The sequence below is a fragment of the Pieris napi genome, chromosome 14 (genome assembly GCF_905475465.1).
Source record: "Pieris napi chromosome 14, ilPieNapi1.2, whole genome shotgun sequence".
NCBI lineage: Eukaryota > Metazoa > Arthropoda > Insecta > Lepidoptera > Pieridae > Pieris > Pieris napi.
This window is the reverse complement of record NC_062247.1, coordinates 5937317-5956858: the sequence shown is the minus strand read 5'-3', so window position 1 is coordinate 5956858 and position 19542 is coordinate 5937317. Positions and strand designations below refer to the sequence as shown.

General features: G+C 32.3%; 1 protein-coding gene across 11 annotated transcripts in view; it reads right to left on the bottom strand.

Moving 5' to 3' along the window:
- LOC125056218 (ras GTPase-activating protein raskol) overlaps positions 1 to 19542 on the bottom strand; it is a 120925-nt gene that overhangs the window by 32260 nt on the left and 69123 nt on the right. Inside the window, exons 1-2 of one of the 11 annotated variants that reach the window (XM_047659241.1) lie at positions 12243 to 12384; positions 2455 to 2801 (exon numbers count right to left, since the gene is read on the bottom strand). The exons of 8 other annotated variants lie outside the window; for them this stretch is intronic. In XM_047659241.1, the coding sequence (XP_047515197.1) occupies positions 2455 to 2650 (196 nt within the window). In that variant the 5' untranslated portion in view covers positions 2651 to 2801; positions 12243 to 12384. Of the gene's footprint in view, positions 1 to 2454; positions 2802 to 5702; positions 5821 to 12242; positions 12385 to 19542 lie in introns of those variants that run through there. 2 more of the 11 variants (XM_047659240.1, XM_047659243.1) reach the window with 2 other exon arrangements.

Genomic DNA, 19542 nt, shown 5'->3' with positions numbered 1-19542 from the left:
CTGTTTTAGGAGTGAAATGTAAACAAAGAAAAAAGCCGAATGCATTTCATACTTTGCAAGAAGTGATTGGACAATTTAAGATTATTAGTTTATTTTAAATACTTTATTTATTTGTATCTGTTTATTTTGTCCGTAAGAATTGTTATAGTATCCTATATCATTCCTATATCAAATACTGAAAAATATATGATTAAATGGATTATATAAAAAGCTATTTCAAACTTTTTCATTCGCCGTTTAGAATATGGGGCTGCCAACTAACAATGACTACATTAAGCCGACAGGAACTAGATTAGTATGCCGATATAGTACAGCATTCATTCATCTATGATTATTTGTCTGTGCTAAAACAGTCTTTTATTCATAGACTGGATGGTCCTTGAATTAATAGGTCGCTATAACAACCTCTTTGATTGGTTCTGGGTATAAAAATGAGACGATGGAATTCACAACACTTCCGATACGGGCGGTTTGTTATAACCTATTATAACAGCTACTTTTTAGACTTTTAATTTTTAAATACGACTTTAAATATGTATTATTAGTGTATACAGTAATGTTATTTATGACTTCTGGAACTATACAATGACGACGTAAACAATAGAAAGTTTTTATCGAACACGTTTATAACATAATACGTACAATAAAAGTATTTGTATGAAGAAGCGCTTATGTAAACACACTGACAAGAACAAAACCTAAAACATCGATTAATAAGTCAGTAGTAAATAGAGCTAGGTTGTATCGTTTATAACAAAATATATTTTTAAATCATGTTTAAAGACTAGCTTAGATTGAGAACGTTTCATATCAAATTTATTTAAAATTAATGCATTTTGCACATTTATCAATCTTTATAGATATGAAATAAAATAAGAAATCAAGCTTATGTCATCTGTAATTTCTGACTAATTAACAATAGGTACATCAACTCCGGCCCTTGAAATAATTTTATTACAAGATTTATAAGTGAAACAAGTGCATTGAATGTGGTGGTACGGTGTAATGAAAGCAATATTTAAGAATTTTGACCACTTTATAAACAAATACTCCAGCATATAATATAATCCTGAGTAAAAACTTTTGCGAATACGTGAAAAAATGTTCAACTACGTATCCGGTGAGATATGATTCACTTCATAACGTATGAAGAACTGCCTTACGCTATGACGTACTTCTACAAAAGATCCTACCGATCGTATAAAATAGGATGTTATTTGAATATTGCATAAGAGTAAGGCATATTATGTTAAACACTAGTGTATCAACACTGCGGTGGACATACAGTTAACTTGGAATGTTATTATACCCAGTATACAGTAACTAATTAGATCATTCTACTGAGAGTATATCATAATCACTATTAGTGCATGTTATTATACACGCGGTTGCTTATAATAAATATGAAATTAAAATACATTTGAGCCAAGTAAGTTCCACACTGTATTGATTATTAATGAATATTATTAATTCGAAGGATTGGTTTTAATGCGTTTTATTTATTGAAACTATAGTGAGAAAAGTTTGCAATTATAGTGTTTGTATGGATAAACTTATTCAACACAATGTTCATTTTATTTGTCCGTGTGTTTTTTTTTTATAGAACAGGGGCCAAACGAGCAGGAGGCTCATCTGATGTTAAGTGATACCGCCCATGGACACTCTCAATGCCAGAAGGCTCGCGAGTGCGTTGCTGCTCTTTTAAGAATTGATACGCTCTTTTCATGCAGGACCTTAAGTCGAATTGGTTCAAAAATACTTCAGTGGGCAGCTGGTTCCACATAGTGGTGGTGCGCGGCTAAACTGCCTTAAAAAACGCTCAGTTGTGAAACGACGGACGTCGTACACGGGTGAAATTTCGGATTCTACAATACATATATGATCTTTTTATGGATATAACTACTAAAGCTAAATTACAATAAACGTTTTGCGCTTAAATAAATCGAGTATATATATACAATATACTTCATAAAAACAAAAATGATAATTTATCATGTTTTAGACGAAAATAATTGTTTCCTAACGGGTGCGTGTTTCACTTTCACTTAATTGTTTCAACAATTTAATTAATAGCAATATTACGTATTTATCTTTTCATGATTGAACGTATATTACAATTAAATGACGTTGTGATTAAAAAAGTGATATGTTTTAACAGTAGTTGATAATTATGCATATTTACATTCATGTTTTATTAATTTTTAGTTCTCACGTAATAATGCATTGGTTGTTTAACAAATTAAGATATGATATTTTTTTACTATTTACTAAAAATAAGTCAAAAATTTAAAATAAAGTATCATAAAATGTATGCTGTATTATAGTTGAATTTGTTAAGAAAAGAAAACTTCCTACTAAACTTATTTTCAATTTTACTACACTATCGAACACCAACAAAGACTTAAAACCTTATCTAATTCGACATCAACTAAAAAAAATATACGAAATACGCACCATCTAAATCATCTGACTCGAAGTCGGCTAATGTGACGTTTGACAGATCCTCTACATACACCTGAGGATATCTGCTGAGTGTGTGCCGTCCTCCCAGAGAGTGGTAACAACTCTCTTCTTCATCCGCAGCTTCCTCCGTGGACGACCCCTTCAAACAGGAGTGGAAACTCCGTGAAAGACGTCGTTCCGTACTCATTATCACTCATGTCCCATAGACAACACTAAGGTAGATTCGTTCTACAATTCTTTCTCAAAACTATTTTACACTTTGATATTTTTATTTACTTCACACTTTTTACACGCTTGTTAAATATGTCAATATCAGCACTTTTCTTTTATTATATCACCTGTAATTTTATTTCATTAGCATTGAATTTATGTGGTAGGTAATTTATAAAGGATCGTTGCAATTTCTCGGTTTAACGGCATTACATAATACATCGATTTGGTTAACAAAAACGGACCTCAGACCGTTAGTAGTCCGTTTAAAATAGGTATAGGTACCTGGTACAGTCATGTGATTCAGTAGAATAACAAAAAATGCGGCTGAAGGTTTCTAGTCAAGGAAACGTAACAAGCTAGTTTCTAATAAAGTAATACGTCCACAACAGTAACGAAACTACTTTGCGGAGGCGCAGATGGGTTCAGTGACCTGTCAAAGAATGCCTATGTGACATTGACTCTGGAGTCTGGACTAATGAATGGATTTTTGACAAAAGTAACAAGCATCTATCACCTCTTGTTACTTTAGATCATTTCAAATGTATGGTTCACTGGTATGTCATCTTTTTTTGTGCTTCACAAATTGCTTCGGAGTAAAACAATTATTCAGCAAAAACATTGCATGGACTAGTCATAATCCAATTAAAATAACTCTCAACATTATTTAGTGTTACTAATGAACAATAGTTCTATATTAGGTGGTTACATGTTCGGTGTTCGAAGTGAAGGCGGAAAAATAGTTTAGACATTTGTAAAAAATTAGGAAGAGGAAGAATTTTACAATAAGCGAATTTGATGACAAAAAAGTGAAATCTTCAACAAGCTATTGTTTTGTGGAAACTGTGGGAGCTTCGCGACGTAAGAACCTCTTTAGAAACCACGGAAGACCTTTTATATGTAATAAAGTATTACAGGTACGTGGGTAAGGTACAATTTGTGCTAAATTTTAAAATGTTGATATTCTTATGATTTTGCTAAAAACTTTAACAAATGTGTAAATTTAAAAATAAATTTTCGGTTTAAGCTAATTTACTTTCATTTCAACAATAAATAATTTATTAAATGTTTTTTGTATCACGTTTTTAAGTTTTATTGAATTGATAAAACGTTTATTTAAACGTGATCCAAAAATCTTCAAAATAAATATTAACCATAGTTTACTACTGCTGTAAGTATTTATTTTTACTTTACCTACAAAACTTACCTCTAAAATTGAGATTATACATTGTGTTTTGTATTTGTTTCTAACAATGTCTGTAATATTTTAAAAATGAAAATGAAAATGTTAACTTTCAAGGGCAATACAAAGTGCCGCCAACCGCAACGGTAACGCTTCGATATACCTCCAGTCCGCATAATGATTTAATAACCCGAATAGAATATGGCGTTTTATTAATTTCACTGAAGTTATGACTCAGTATATGTTCAGAGGTATGTTTAGACAAAAATAGTTATGCACACATTGGCGGTAATTTCGTTCGCGAGATGTTGATTTAAAAATTGTAAAAAATATTTCTCATGAATGTAAATTTTCTTCTACAATGGTTTTTCTATCCAAGAATGATGCAAATTGCATTGCATACAAACAATTACAATAACAAACATACATGTGTATAGAAGTTGCAAAAAAATCGTTTTCTAATTTAAGGCGTGAAAAAGAATTTAAGTTCGTAATATTATACCAATTTGAAAGATAATGGGAGTTTTTACTTTAAATAATAATAACATTCACTATGACCGTAAAATAGGTAGTAATAAAGAAAAGGCGATAAATGGTGACACTGAAGCAATATTAGGATTAGGTACGTCAAGTCTGGCGAACGGCCAACCCTTTCCGGAGCGATATTTTCACGATAAGCTAGTCCAGTGGGAGTACATTGGCAAGCCAGCAAGTCCAGAAAATTGCACTTACTAGCACGCAATTAAGAACATTTATTCTCAAGGCTTACAGTAATCGAATGGCCTTGTCAAATGATATCAAAGAAATTGATAAGAACACAAAATATATATGTCAATATTGAATAACTCTGATTATATTATTATAATCAGATTTATTTTTCACTTGATGAAACACAGCATGTTACTTGATAAATTTGTTTATCTTACTTAAATTTGTATGCATTTAGACCGTTCTTTGACGGAATGATAACTAATCTTGGCAATATATGTAGTTAAGGGTATAAACAACCGAAGACTATGTAAGCAAAACATGTATGGACCGACAAAACCTATGCATAGCGTAAGATATTATAACGGTATTTACAGTCATATGTGTTAGTATAGATGCATTAAAAAGGGTTAAAAGCTTTTGTTATTCACTAACAAATAGGCTGTTGAGGCAAATAAACGCATCCGTTTGCGACAATGACAACACTAATGACGTGGCAGGTATATAAATCATGTTATAATAGTGACTTCAACGATCTTCAGAGGAAGCGGTCGATTTGCGACAGATTGCTATACATGCTCGAATCATTATTAATGGCTCTTATAAATGACCTGAATTTAGTACAGTTCAAAACAGGACTTTAATATTAAAAGTGAACTTTTCAATTGCTCAATGAACTGTTGACCTCACTTCTCTTTAAAAGTGTGGACGTCTTTAGATTTCCTTGCGATTTGATTTCGATAATGAAATCGAAAATATGAACTTTAGTTTGCATGTCTTTAAAGCAATTGTACGGATATACATCCGATACTCCTTAAATGGATAAGTTAAACAGATATTGATTATTAAACGTTTCTACATACGTATTTCCTCGTAAATATTAGCAATATATATTACTATCTACGTAAGTAGCCAAGATCAGATCAATGTTTAAAAGCAATGTTAATACAATAATAATTCCAATATATCTTGTAACACATGTGTGTCGAGGAGGTAAACATCGTTCAAGTTTGACTTCACAGCTATACTGTTTATTCACACGGAGCACTAAAATAACCCGCTGCTAAAATAGGAGGTATATACATAAATTCATCCGAGAAATTGCAAGAATATATAACACACTACACACAACACTAACATCACCTTATTGATAAAGACAAAAGTTTGTGCAATATCGATTTGGCACAGCACGTTATCAATTAAAAATACACGAATGATGTACCGCGTGACTGTCTTCATTCAGAGTCAGTGACGCACTGAAGCGCGTATTAAACTACGGAGGCGCGCGCGCATGCTAAAGCGTGTACCATCATTCAACTGTTTATTAGTTTGAAGTAATTTAATAGGAGATAATTTTAAGTTTGAAATTAGACGGAAAAAACTAACGCTATATAATGTGGATTCGATTCTATAGTAATATATTTAAAAAAACTTTAAAAAAATTCTGATTCCGCTTGATATCGAGAGCCCATTGTAAAGATTTCGAATTTTGGTGAAAGCTCACAATAGCGATTAGCGATATTCGAAACCTGTTAATATCCAACACTTTTACTCTTCATTGAATACGCCAGGTGAAGGGAGACATAAGCCAACGACCGCACAAGGGTTGTCTGTAACACTTGTGTAATTATTTTAAACCAACTAGACGGGAACGAGTAAATAATGTGGCATTTCTGAATATAAAGCCTAATTAAAATTTTCTTTAAATGCCTTGACAAGCTGATACTTTGTATGAAATACTGTAAAATCGTATGTGGAAACAAAATAACTTTCGTCTATACTAGACGATACAAATCTATGAAAACTTTATGTTAGGTGTAAATTTATTACCTAATACAATTTATTACGCTTACTTGTATTACATGTTATTTTATCAGCTTATATGGAACAATAAGAAGACGTAATTTTCTGTGCTACTTTAGGTAAATTTTATATAACTCACTATAAAGTCCCCGAAGTGTATGTAATTTAGGCGTATCGTTATGCTTGAGTTATTAAGTGTGGGAGACGCCAGGGCGGTAGTGGGCGAGTGAACTTGGCTAGCGAATGTTTCTTGCGCAAATGTGCCCTTCGGAGTTCGATTACATGAGAATGTTGCTTTTATTATTCGCAATAAATTATATTAATCACTTCATTTTAAAAAAAATATTTTATATCGATCTGTCAATAGTGTAAATACAAAATGGTTGGTACACTAACTCCTATTTGCTTTTTTGTGCTGCACTCGTCACTAATAAATAAACTGGATAAGAGAGAAAAAGTGGAATAAACAATAAACTTTCGTTGTGCTGTTAGTGTGCCAATAGTATGCGCAGCGAACAGTGCGTGTGGCGGGAAGTGTAGCAAATAACTGCATGTTATAACCGTTATTGTAAGTGAAACTGATGATATATGAAATTATACATAATCAGCCTTACAGTTAAATTAATCTCATTAGTTACTTGTAATGACATTCTAAGGTAGACGTAACAAATAAAGAACAGCTTATTAGTATTTAATATGAGTTCCTGATAATCTAAGTTTAAGGTACTAATATTAATATACAATTTAATTTAAATTATTTAATAAACCCTTTTAAATATTCTAAAATATTTAATGATATCTGATTACTGAAAAATATAAAAAGAACAATATATTTGAGTCTATTTCACATGAGCATGTATCACTTTTAGCAGCCAATTAATCAGAAACGATGTACATAATAGGAGATCAGAATAAATGCTCAATGAAAGAGATTAAGCACGGTGCACACAACACATTACCAACACTACGAACACACTGACACACTTTCCGCCGACAACCTAATGGGATCATGTCCCGCTAAGGAAAAGAGTACACATTATATGTACATACACGTATTGTATGGATGGACAGCCGGATACAAGTAAAGGTACAACCGATAAAGTTCATAGATGGAAAAGCAAGCTCAATTAAATTTTTATTGAAAATAATTGTTAAGTCCTTAGTCTGCTTTTTGAGATGTAGTCGCTACAGATACAAATAACTTCTGTTCACGTCAGGAGTTAAAATAGATAGATTATCATTGATTAGATTAGATTTGTGTTTAAACTTATAAGTATTTGGGTACAATTTTATGACAATAAAAGAACATATCTATGAAAAAACAAGAAAATTGATCAAGACCGTCTCTTTCCCAAGAATATCAATATATCTCTAAATATATCTCCAATGATTTTAATAATCCTTTCTTATTTTATAGTATATATATTAAAGATTTCTACTTTTTATAACTTACATATCGGTACCATTAAATATTTAATATACATATAGAAACAGAGTTACTTTGTGTCTAAATACAATGAACGACATATGGTTTCTTAAAGTAATAATGACATGTTGCCTTTATAACTACACAAAATATATGCTTATCATACCAAAACGTGTGTTCATTTCACAGTTACTAGTTTCCGTATCCGGGCGATCTAAATATAATTTTAGGGTTGTCGTAAAACAGAAACTATGCCATACATAACAGTAATTTTGGAACATAAAACTATTTTCAGCAGGACAAGCTTCAAATTCCTCATTAAATATACGTTATGTACACTTTTGCATAGTTTAAACTAGGGAATAGAAACAATAACAGTTGATGAGAAATTAAAATATTAGTACATAGATAATAATTAAAACGTTCCACTTATTATCTATGTTTTTAAATGTAATCCAAGGAAACTGAATTATTACTAAGACAATAATCCCGATTTTAACTTTTCGCACTTGCTTAAACAGTTTTACAGATTTCAAAAAGGGCCAGCAAAGAAGGGACGAGTTGAACAACTAATGTCTACGAAAAGATATAACATAAAACAATTCAAATTTCAAAAGTTCAAAAAGAATAAATCATCATGTTTATAACATGGATAGTCAAAGATTAACCAACTAGATTTATTGGAAAAGCTAAAAAGTCAAGTCCGCCATATTTACGTGACGCTCCAGTTTAGCAAACAGTGTCAGCTATAAAATTTAGTTTGGAAGGACGCCAGAAGCGATCGCCTTGTTCCCTGTATTTTAACGGGAACTATGTAATGGAACTTGTCGGCAATATTAAATAACCTATTTAACAGCGAAATTTAACCGCTTCATTAACCAAAACTCCCTATTATAATCATTTTGTAATTGAACCAAAATATTTACCAATGTTTCAAAGTTATGGTATCTAAACTACTTAAGTACGAGGCATCTATTTGTGTACACAAATCGAGATGTTTTGTTTTATTGTACAAGCTTAGAAATGTTTAATAATCATATTTTTGCTTTACGACAACTACCTGGTGTATATATGTATATGTAGTAGATTTACGTCCGCGTTCGATACTTGAAATAGCAGTCGCAATTGCTATATCCTATGCGTCCTATATTATTCTATTAAAACATAATTTGTATGCAATACTTATAGAGTTATTAAGTCCAGTCATAAATATCCTGAAATAGTAATATAGGATAATTATAAATTAGAAACACTAAATCTACATGATAACAGATACGCGGATGGATGCTAGGATAAGTCACGAGACCCCTAGTCGACGAAGCCCTAAAGAAAATCAAAAGAAGTTTAAAAGTATTAAAGTATTTAATACAATACAACACCTTTATAAACTTAATGCAGGTTAAACAATTCTTAGAAGTGCATACTTGCTTTACTTGTTTGGTTTCTCTGCTAAAGATGTCAACTAACGAGTTATGGCTCACACGTTCAGCTTCTGATTGTTAACATAAATTCTCATTAAGATTTCTATACCCCTTTCTAGTAAATTACGACATTTGTACACTGTCGATCAAGCACCAGTAAAAATCTCAAGGAACGTAAAACAAGTTAGATTAATCACTGTTCGTCTCCCTTCTTAACAGCAATATGTTATGACCCCAAGACTTGGCATGGTACTGGAATAAATTAAAGTTAACCAATGCCCACCTCAGAAAGTAGTTTTGACGTAGCAAATATTAAGAACGTCATCATTTCATGTCAATTTGCGTTGGCATATTATGTCGTTTAAGCGAATTCAATTTTATCGGTGGTTTTGATGGTTTGTAATTTGCTTTCCATTGATTTTACATTTTCGAAGAGGGAAAGTTGTAGTACCGTACTAAGCGCACTTTCAAATGTAATTTTAATGTGCGTTTTAAGTAGGTATACCAGTAAACCTGCAAAGAAAAGTGATGCCATAATTTAGCATTGAGCACTTTTTTCTGTATCTGTTTCACTGCTTACATATTTTCTTCAGCATATTATTATTCTTCTTTGATACCAGAATACAAATACAAAAACTATTCTTGATTTAATAATCAAACCCAGGTAGGTAGGTACCTACAGACGACACGACAGCGATTTGAGTAAATAAAACATTATTATTCAAAAGTTTATCAGACTCGATATATTGTGATATCATCAGTGAAATTAAAAACATGTTTTTTGATACTTATGTAATTGAACATGAACTTTCACTTAAGCTTTTGCAGAAAAATCTTCAAAAGCCAGTTATTATGTCACTAGTTTCGTAACTTATCGAGTATATGCTTTTATCTGTGTTATTTTCATAATTAGTCGATTTTAATTAACGTAATAAAAAGGAGGCGCTCAATTAATTTACAATTCGTTTTTATAATTACATGTATATTTTCGTTGACAGGTGTGAATTTTTCTACGTTTGAGTTTAATCTATGAGATTCATTGAGTCCACACATTATCAAGGTAGGATAAAATCACAAGCAAGCGATGAAGTGTATATAAAACATAGGAAATTGGGAATTCACCGCAATCAGAGTTTCGAAAAACTTAGAAGCTACGGAGCCGTGGAGATACTTATTAAGTAGTTCAATTTCATCAATTTACCAACGCATTATAAATTATTTAACCGTGATTGAAATAAAATCTACACTGTGGAATTTCGAATGTCTGATGGAACACCGAACAACACATTACAAAATTCTTGTTCCACGACCAAATTAAACATTGGAGGACACAACGTTACTCAACTGTGAAGACCACCTTCAAAACTGGATCAGATGTCGCAGGAAAATACTTCTTAAATTTGGTTTCAATTTACATACACATAAAAACGATGTGAAATTGTCCACTATTATATTTTAAAACATTTGAGACTTTTGTTACAAAACTTGGTTATAAAGAAAATACCAAAAACGAGTACCAAATAAATAGTACTAAAACAATCATCATAATGCCTGGGTGGCACAACTTAACACAGCCATTTTAAACGTTAGATTAAACTACGTAATCTCTTGTCAAAATAATAAATCCACGATGATCCTTGGGGTGTTCTCACGGCATGTTATCGGATAGAAAAATTCGGTCCAATGACGATAACCATACTTATCTGTCACTGGGAACGTGATGCGATTTATGTTATCGTAAACCAGTCTATTTAACGGTTAAATAGACTGTTTGAACACATTTTAATCTTGGTTCAACTATTTTAATTTCATTACGACTTTCACCGATTGTTGGCTTTTAAAATCATAATGACAAGTTTTGCCGCCAAATAAACGTGCACATGCAGTATGCGAATCAATTTTTATAGTATACTGGTAGTAAAATCATCATTTACTTTATTACTAGCATTGCTTGTGTTAGTTAATTTATTAAAATTATAGTATTGGGTATCTGTATCATCGTGTCCTCTGTGTAATATCAAATATCTATGACAAATAGTATGCAATTTAAATAATATGGGAACATGTTCTCAAAATTCCTGTCGCATACAAATGCACCGTGCATAGATGATTCTGACGTGTTTCGCGTATTAAAAGTTCCACTCAACGGTATCAAACATTCCAATCAATCTACTAACAAAAGTATTTATTTACCCGAAACTTTTTTTACTTTGTTTTTAAGTGTTTCATGAGTACTTGTAATAATTACCCCAACGTTATGAGGTCTCTTAAATTTTAAGAGACGCTTTAAATTTAAAACCATTGAGTGCAGTAATGAGAGTTTTTGAAAGGAGTTTTTGTTTCTTGGAACAAAACAGGGTGAGCAGGTCTCCATTGTAACAACTACAAGGGAATAGTAACAATGCATTGTGTGGCAGGTAGCAGAGATGCGGGCAAGATGGTGTGCCATCTGCGATGCGTGATTTTACCACCCGGCACGACAGATGCTTTCAAGTACTTACAAGATTGGCAAATATTTCTATAAAATACTATAACACATTAATAGCAAGGCAGGTGCGCTATCCTAATTTATTCGTTACGTAAATGCAGTATTAAAGACCGACATGTTTTTGTGGCAACGAAAAACCACATTAGTATGCAGAATATCGCGTTGTTTTCGAGTACTTTTAACGTACCTTAAAACGAGTAATTAATGTTGAACCATTTAAAACGCTGCTGGTTCAACTTTCAAAAGAGAAATTTTTGACTAAATTTGCATATATGCTCTTATTTACCTGCGTTTATTTAGTGTGAGATTATTAAACGTTTTACTACCGTTCAAAGGATCGGCACATAGTTTAAATAAGCGTATGTTTACAGTTGTCGTCGCGAAGGGCTGGCTTGGGCTATATTTAGGTCTTGCAGCCAACGACGTGAGATGTGATGTTAAGGCCACGCTAATCAATACGTTGACTGGCCAATTAATGATGGTACACCGCACTATAGGGCCACTGCCACCGATATTTATAAATACTAGTTAGTACTTTACCACACAAATTCAATGTATCACTGATCACACACAAAAGTTGATTCGGAGTTAACCGAAGTTCCTGCGCATTGTGAAGCGGCAACTAGTATGACGGTCGGTGCATACCGGTCTTCGACAACAAAACACGACACGCGCGCTCGGAGATCGCAACACAACTGGCTGTTTACATTGTACAAACCCATTACCCAACGGATGGTGTGCTCAGTGGTTACCATCGAACCGTAGTACCGTGCATAGAAAAAATGAGCACGTATGATAAGCTTTATCATATCGTCCGGGCTTCGTAGTATTACTTGGTGTGCTACTTATGCAATGAACTATTTCATATTTGATACCGTTATCTGCTGTTTTGTTGTGTTTTTACTTTTTAATTTCTTTCTCACTTTCGGTGTCAAAGTGACGACTTAAGGTAACAATATAAATTATTAAACAGTGATAATATACTTAGGTGGCCTATAACGTTCATCAGCCGAACGATGAGAAATTGATTCATTATTTTGTCTTCTCATAAATTTGGATAAACGCAATGTTTAAACAATTGAGCAGAACTAATAGGATACCCTTGACTAAATATATCTGGCGTAGCTAAAACATAAACATCAGGCCGCGAAAACCTATTATATAATACGATAATGGCTCATGTAATTACTTTTACGGTAAACATTCTAAATACTAGGTTCACATCAATTTGGAATGCTATTAATCGATGGACTTTTTTGTTTGATGATTTGATTCTATACAAAATGTCTACTTCGTATTCGTCAAATCATACAATATATAAATATAAGCCGCAACCTATTCACGATCCTTCGTGATTAAACTATGTCTTTTATTCCTTAACGTTATAGTGCATTTAGCGTAGTTAATAGCATATATCTCAATATAATATATATGTCAATCTAATATATATAAAGAATTATGAAAAGCATAGTATAATCTTATATAACCCTTGGTATAATGTGCTACCATATCCAGGACACTTCAACCTCAGACGCATTTGAATAGATGGCTCTGTAGTACCCTCTACTCCTTTCGTTCTTCCTCCAACATGAAAGGGCAAGTTAAAACGATTTATAATGTAACTGTAAAAGCCTGTTGACGATATAAGTTAGTTCCGGATGATTGAATAAACCAAACTATAATTACCACATGAATAGATTATCTTTTTATGAGACAAACCACGAATGTTAGCTACAAAAAGTACTTGGCATATATGAATATGCCAAGACGTGGCGTGAACAGAACTTGTTAATAAAGTTCTGAACAAACGCACTAGGGTTAACTAGACTTGTAGACAGTTCTGTAATATAACGAAAATATTTGGTCAATTTTGAAGTTGTCTTCAAAACTGTTATCTCATCTCTGTCATCTGTTATGTATTCACATGATAAGGCTTTTGATTATAAGGATAGTTGTAGTATATATATGTATATCAAAAACGTTGTCAATTTTGATTTCAATAGCTACAATAAATTACAAATCGGTATTTTGGATATATGTAGATCCCTTTTAGGTACTGGCAACTCATTCAATAGATATGAAGCGGTTTAATTATATACTAAGAGTGAGTATTAAAGATATCTTAGACTCAATTTGTATTTGTTTGTAACCAAACCCAGCACCACCGCGTTATACCAATAAGCTTAGGAAATTGTCTATGAGTCACGAACGTCGCTGCACGTGGGCTTACGTTTGATAATGTAACAAGATCCTTGGCCATGCGATAAGACATGTTTGAATAAAATGTCAGGAATTTTAAATAGAAACTAGTTTTCCTAAATTGGGCTAGATAGGGATACCGCTATTACTGTGTAACACAATGTTTTATAAAACTTGTACCTAATTAACATTTACCAATGCCAAGAGTCCAATATGTACGGTAAATAAAAAAAACTTTTATATTTTTTGTAGTATAGAGTGTATTGCAGTTTTTTTTTTTTAAACTATTGTCTTATATATACCAATAATATCTATGTAAATGTTAGACCACTTTTGCAATTCTTATTTCAAATTACAATCTCGTATTCAAACATGTCAAACGTTGAAGGAAAACAACGTTTTGACAAAACCAGATCTTTGACATTCTAGAATCTTTTATAATTAAACAAGACACTATAAATAATTGATATAAAAACTTTTTTTCTTTATTACAATCCACAATCGCCTACAATTAATTTAAACAATATTTTTTCGTGGTAATATTTGTTATTATTAATCCTACAATCTATTTAAGAATATATTTTCCACATTATGTATTTAGTTCACGAAGACATCTTTCAACAGATTCAATAAACATCAGAACAATTTCTCCGTTGCACAACTGCATTATGAAACATACCGCAAGCAAATGCATCTGCATTGCTGTTAAATTATTGGCACATTTTAAAATTAGGCCACAACTCAAAGGCCAATAAATAAGAGCCTTTTCACAATTTTATCACTACATAAAAAGGCTTTATTGGTAAAAATTGACTGATAATAGTATTAATCTCTATTTGTGAGTTATTATTATTTTGATGTACAGGTTTAGTTAAGATTCTATTAAAAGTTATGAATTATTTAAGTTTCATTACAAATATATAAGCTACAAATAGGAAAATATATAATTGTATTTATCTGAAAACGTAACGTACGTAATTAAACTGTCACATCGTTAAAAAATTAATCTCTAAATAGATATCACACATTTTATCTTAAACAAAAACTGCTACACTAAATAGTGCAATGTTTAATTCAGACTGGGTTTCTTTACAAATATATAAAATAAAGAATTATCTTTACAATTTATTTATATACATTTCAAATATCAAAATAGCTTGTTGTTATTTTCGAGTTTTACCCCCATGTATTTATTGCTATGTATTTTTAAAAGACTAGGTAAATAAACGAATTTTATCATTTTTGTTTACAACTAAATCCAGAAGCATAAATATGAATTCAAAATAGTATCAGGTAGGAATAGGGAAATTCTGAGAAGATTCAAGGCGATGAATTTGAAATGTCTTCGTAAACAAACATTATCTTCACGCTTTTAAGTCGAAAGGGTTGTCTTCAGTATTTGGATATATTTTATTGTTATAAATTTCTTTGGCATTTAAACTAGAGTCATAACGGGTAGATTACGTGGAAGCCGCCAATTATTGATAACCCGCAGATGCTTAACGTCACCTGCATAGAATTACATTAAGTACTTCACACTAAGTAGACTTTTACAAGCAACAATCTTTACGGAAATTAAAAAAAAAATTACAAAATCGACACTTTGGACACTTTTAAGTGTTAATATTTATTTCAATTATTATAAGATAACACGAGCATCGGAAAAGAACATAGTATAAAATTATGTATAATACATGTGACGCGTTAAAATGGATAGCAATTTTCACTGTTCGTATATTTTATATAATTAAGAATGTATGATACACCTCAAGTGCAGCCCTGATCCGAACGGATGCATTGATGCAGTATAACGGTAGGTATATATTCGTATCCAACATTCACATTAATGCCGACATCCGGAGATACCGGTCAACTATATGCGTTTCATTTTGACACAATAAGGAAAAGTACTGCATTGTTAAATTTGTTTACTTTGAAATATTGAATATGCTATCGTCATGTGCCGACTACAAATGGCAGCTTCGGTGATTTTGAGATTGAAATAAAATTATGTAATCAAAATCATTCGTTATATTAATCAATACTCAAATGACGAAGACTACGCAAAAAAATATTACCAAATTTTCACACTATTTAGTTTAATTATGAAACTGATTTGTAAAATTGATCTTAGGTCGGCTCTGACCGTATTGTAGAGTTCAGGGCAATTACCATTAACCTACTTGGTCAAAAAGCGGAAAACGATGCGTAGAGATCCTTAAACGAAGGCAATAAAAACACGATCAAAGAATGCTAATTCGCAGTTATCTTAATTAACATTTAATATACCTAAAATACTGACGGATCCGTTGGTTACTTTCAGAGCATAACAAATGTAAGCAATTTCTTCGCTATCGTACCTACTTACCTGTAATTATTTTACTACGTAATTGGCGGGTGTACTTACCTGTAACAGAAATAATTAACAAGTAAAATCTATGCTTTTTATCATAAAATATCACGATAATATAATATAATGATCCGTGCGGAATTTCATAACAATACAAAAAGTATATTAACATCGAAACAGTCAAAACTTAAACTATTTCAAAAATAGAATTTTATATAATATTAAAAATATGTTAATTGTCATTTTTACAATCTACTACATATATAAAAATAAGTCGGGTTTTCCTTCCTGACGCTATAACTCCAGAACGCACGAACCGATTTCCACGGTTTTGCATTCGTTGGAAAGGTCTCGGGCTCCGTGAGGTTTATAACAAAGAAAATTCAGGAAAAAATTCAACAGAAAAGCGGGATCACCAAACGAAATGTTACATAAACCGAAGCCATCTGGTGGCGAAATGGAGTTCGCTGAGTTTGCTAGTAGTTTCTAAATGAACTTTTAATTGAAGTAAGAATCCACCACCTAGGCAAGCCAAAACAAACGTTACGCTTTGAAACTGTCTTTGAAGGTTATATGTGTAAAATATAAGCGACTAAGTTCAGCTAACAAAACAAACTTTGTTTTCAAGAAAATACTTAACACAATAATTAATTAATTCAAATGAAGAGCACAAAGCTCCACCCGCACAATGCTTGATGAATCATTTCCTAATGAGTTTTGTTGAATCACTAATCTCTAATTCAACCAAAAGTGTGGGTTGAACAAGGTACCGCATAAGGTTACCTCATCTTCAATGCTAAAGAAAAACGAGAAAGTACTTCCAGCTTTTAAAATTGCTTCTCCGAGCTTAACCAGTAAAAACAGTTGAGAATTTATAATGATCTTCATCCGAACGTATGTAACTAGTTTTTTGTAGCTAGCAAGTTTTCTCCCGCGAGACATGTACTTGCTTGCCGAGTGTCATACAAATAGCAAGACAGAAACATCTTATGAGCTAAGTGGAAACGTGATTCAGAGGAACTAAGTTCGCATTTCAATGTTCTCGAGTCTGCAATGCATTTTGATATCTTAGCAAGGACTGTTTGCCTATTAGAATAAGAAATTATTCTACTTATTGTATTTAATTATTTAATGAATCGGGGTCAAGGAACAAAAGAGTTTAATAATTCTCATAATTATTTTAATTCCCTTTACATTTATTCTTGAAATTCACTAAAACTGACATGAGTGCGGCAAAAATAATGTAGATTCTTTGAAGACGTCTGACGAATGGTTTTAATTAGCTGCAATTGTCTTTATGGAATTTGCTCGGTGTTCATTATTTTTATAGCCATTCCGCTGACATCTTTATACTTTTAAAACACGTCAACGACATTAATCGTGCTTTGTCCATAACGTTATTGCGTATATATGTAGAAATTAGGCCAAATACCTTATTTAAAAAAAAATAAGTACGTCTTAATCACACCGTTATAACTAAAGAACTCATCTCTTTTCATCATACCTTAAACTCAACTTAATAGAAAGAGACAAATTAAAGTTAACAAAGTGTCAATTACACTGATTTAGTGTTAATTATCAATAATATATTTCCTGGTTTTATAAATAAGATGGTGTAGAATGCACTCGGGACTTTTGTGGTGATAATTCATGAGTAGCAGTTTCACATAACACCATAATAGTATCCATGCAGTTTTGGCATGTAGAGCGACAGAAAAAATCCTGTGTTAACAGGTCGGAATATAATACTTTTTATTATTAAACGAAATTGATTTAGCATTTAAAACATCAACATGCTCCTTTTTAAATGTAATTTATTAGCCAAAACCCTTTTAGTGACGATGCATATATGCTAGCTGTTGTTATAAGCACAAAGACACATCGCATATGGCGAGAGTAAGTGGGTCAACCAGTGAGGTATTGCAACAGCTCCGCGTCTAATGTAGGGTAGGGCGGGGCTAGTTGAGCAATTTTTCACTTGCTTGGATATAGCTCCTCAATGATAAGTCTCAATGAGTTGTTATGTGTCCTGATGGATTAGTAATTTATCCCTTAACAAAAGTGTCCATAGTATTTTTTTGTAACAAGTCCAATATAATAGCTACAAATGTTTAAATGCAGAAAGTCAAGTATGCTCAATGTACCCCATAGGTGGGGTAAGTTGAGCAAGGGTATGGGGCAAGTTGAGCACTAAGAATGTCTAGGCCAAACCATGGGTTCTTTGTTAATTTGAGATGAAATAAAATATGTGTTAGACAGTCAGCTTTTTATTTATAGTCTTTTATTGACAGAACAACAAAATTTAAAGAAATTTTCTTTGTATAATTAACCGAAACTAGAATCAACAAAACATGAGCATCCATATCTATCCATTACTTCCGATAATTTCTAAAAAAGATTACCAAGGCTGGTGGGTTCTGGTTTCTGTATGGATGGCTATGATTTTTTTGTTTTTAAAACATCATCAACCATTCTTTTCCGGAAATCTTTTTTGCAATTCAGCTTGGTGGAATTTCAGCACACTCTTAGGCAAGGCGACGGACGTCTTTTGGAGAAAAATACCATTTGTAGCAAGAATTTTTTCAACAGTTCTCTTGTGAGAGAGGATATACTTCCCTGGGTGTTGTATAGCCCATAAATGAATCATCACCTTCATTTAATTTATTTAAACGTCAACCAATACCGAATTCTTTAGCGGCGGTATTCACACTTTTTCCCTCGTCGTGGACAGCCTTTGCAGCATTATTTAAGTATTCAGTAGTGTAAGAACATCTCCTCCTCTTGTAAGCAACCAAACAAAAATAAAAGATTCATTACTCATCAGTTGTTTAAGTCGTGGAGTTAGTTGAGCTATAGTTGCTCAACTTACCCCAACCCGGAATTTTAAAAGAAAAGTAGGATTGTAAATAAATGCCTAGAATTAGACCCAAAACCTATTTACAAATCAAAAATACAATAATCTTCTGAAAGATTAACACTCTCCTGATTGAAAACAGAGAACATTTGACAAAGACAGACGAAAACTTGCGATAAACAATGTTTTTACTTTTTGGTCACAAAATAAACAAAACGCCGTGACACTCCACTCACTCGTCGAGCTGCCACTAGCTATCGTGCGATGATTACCTCTCCTACGACTCCTTCTTTTCGGTATTTGATACTCCCGCGTAAGGTGAATAGTTTCCGAGATATTTCGATTGCCCAACTTGCCCCTATGCTCAACTAGCCCCGCTCTACCCTACACAAAAATTATTTGTCTTACTACGAAAGTATACGCTTATACTACGAAAG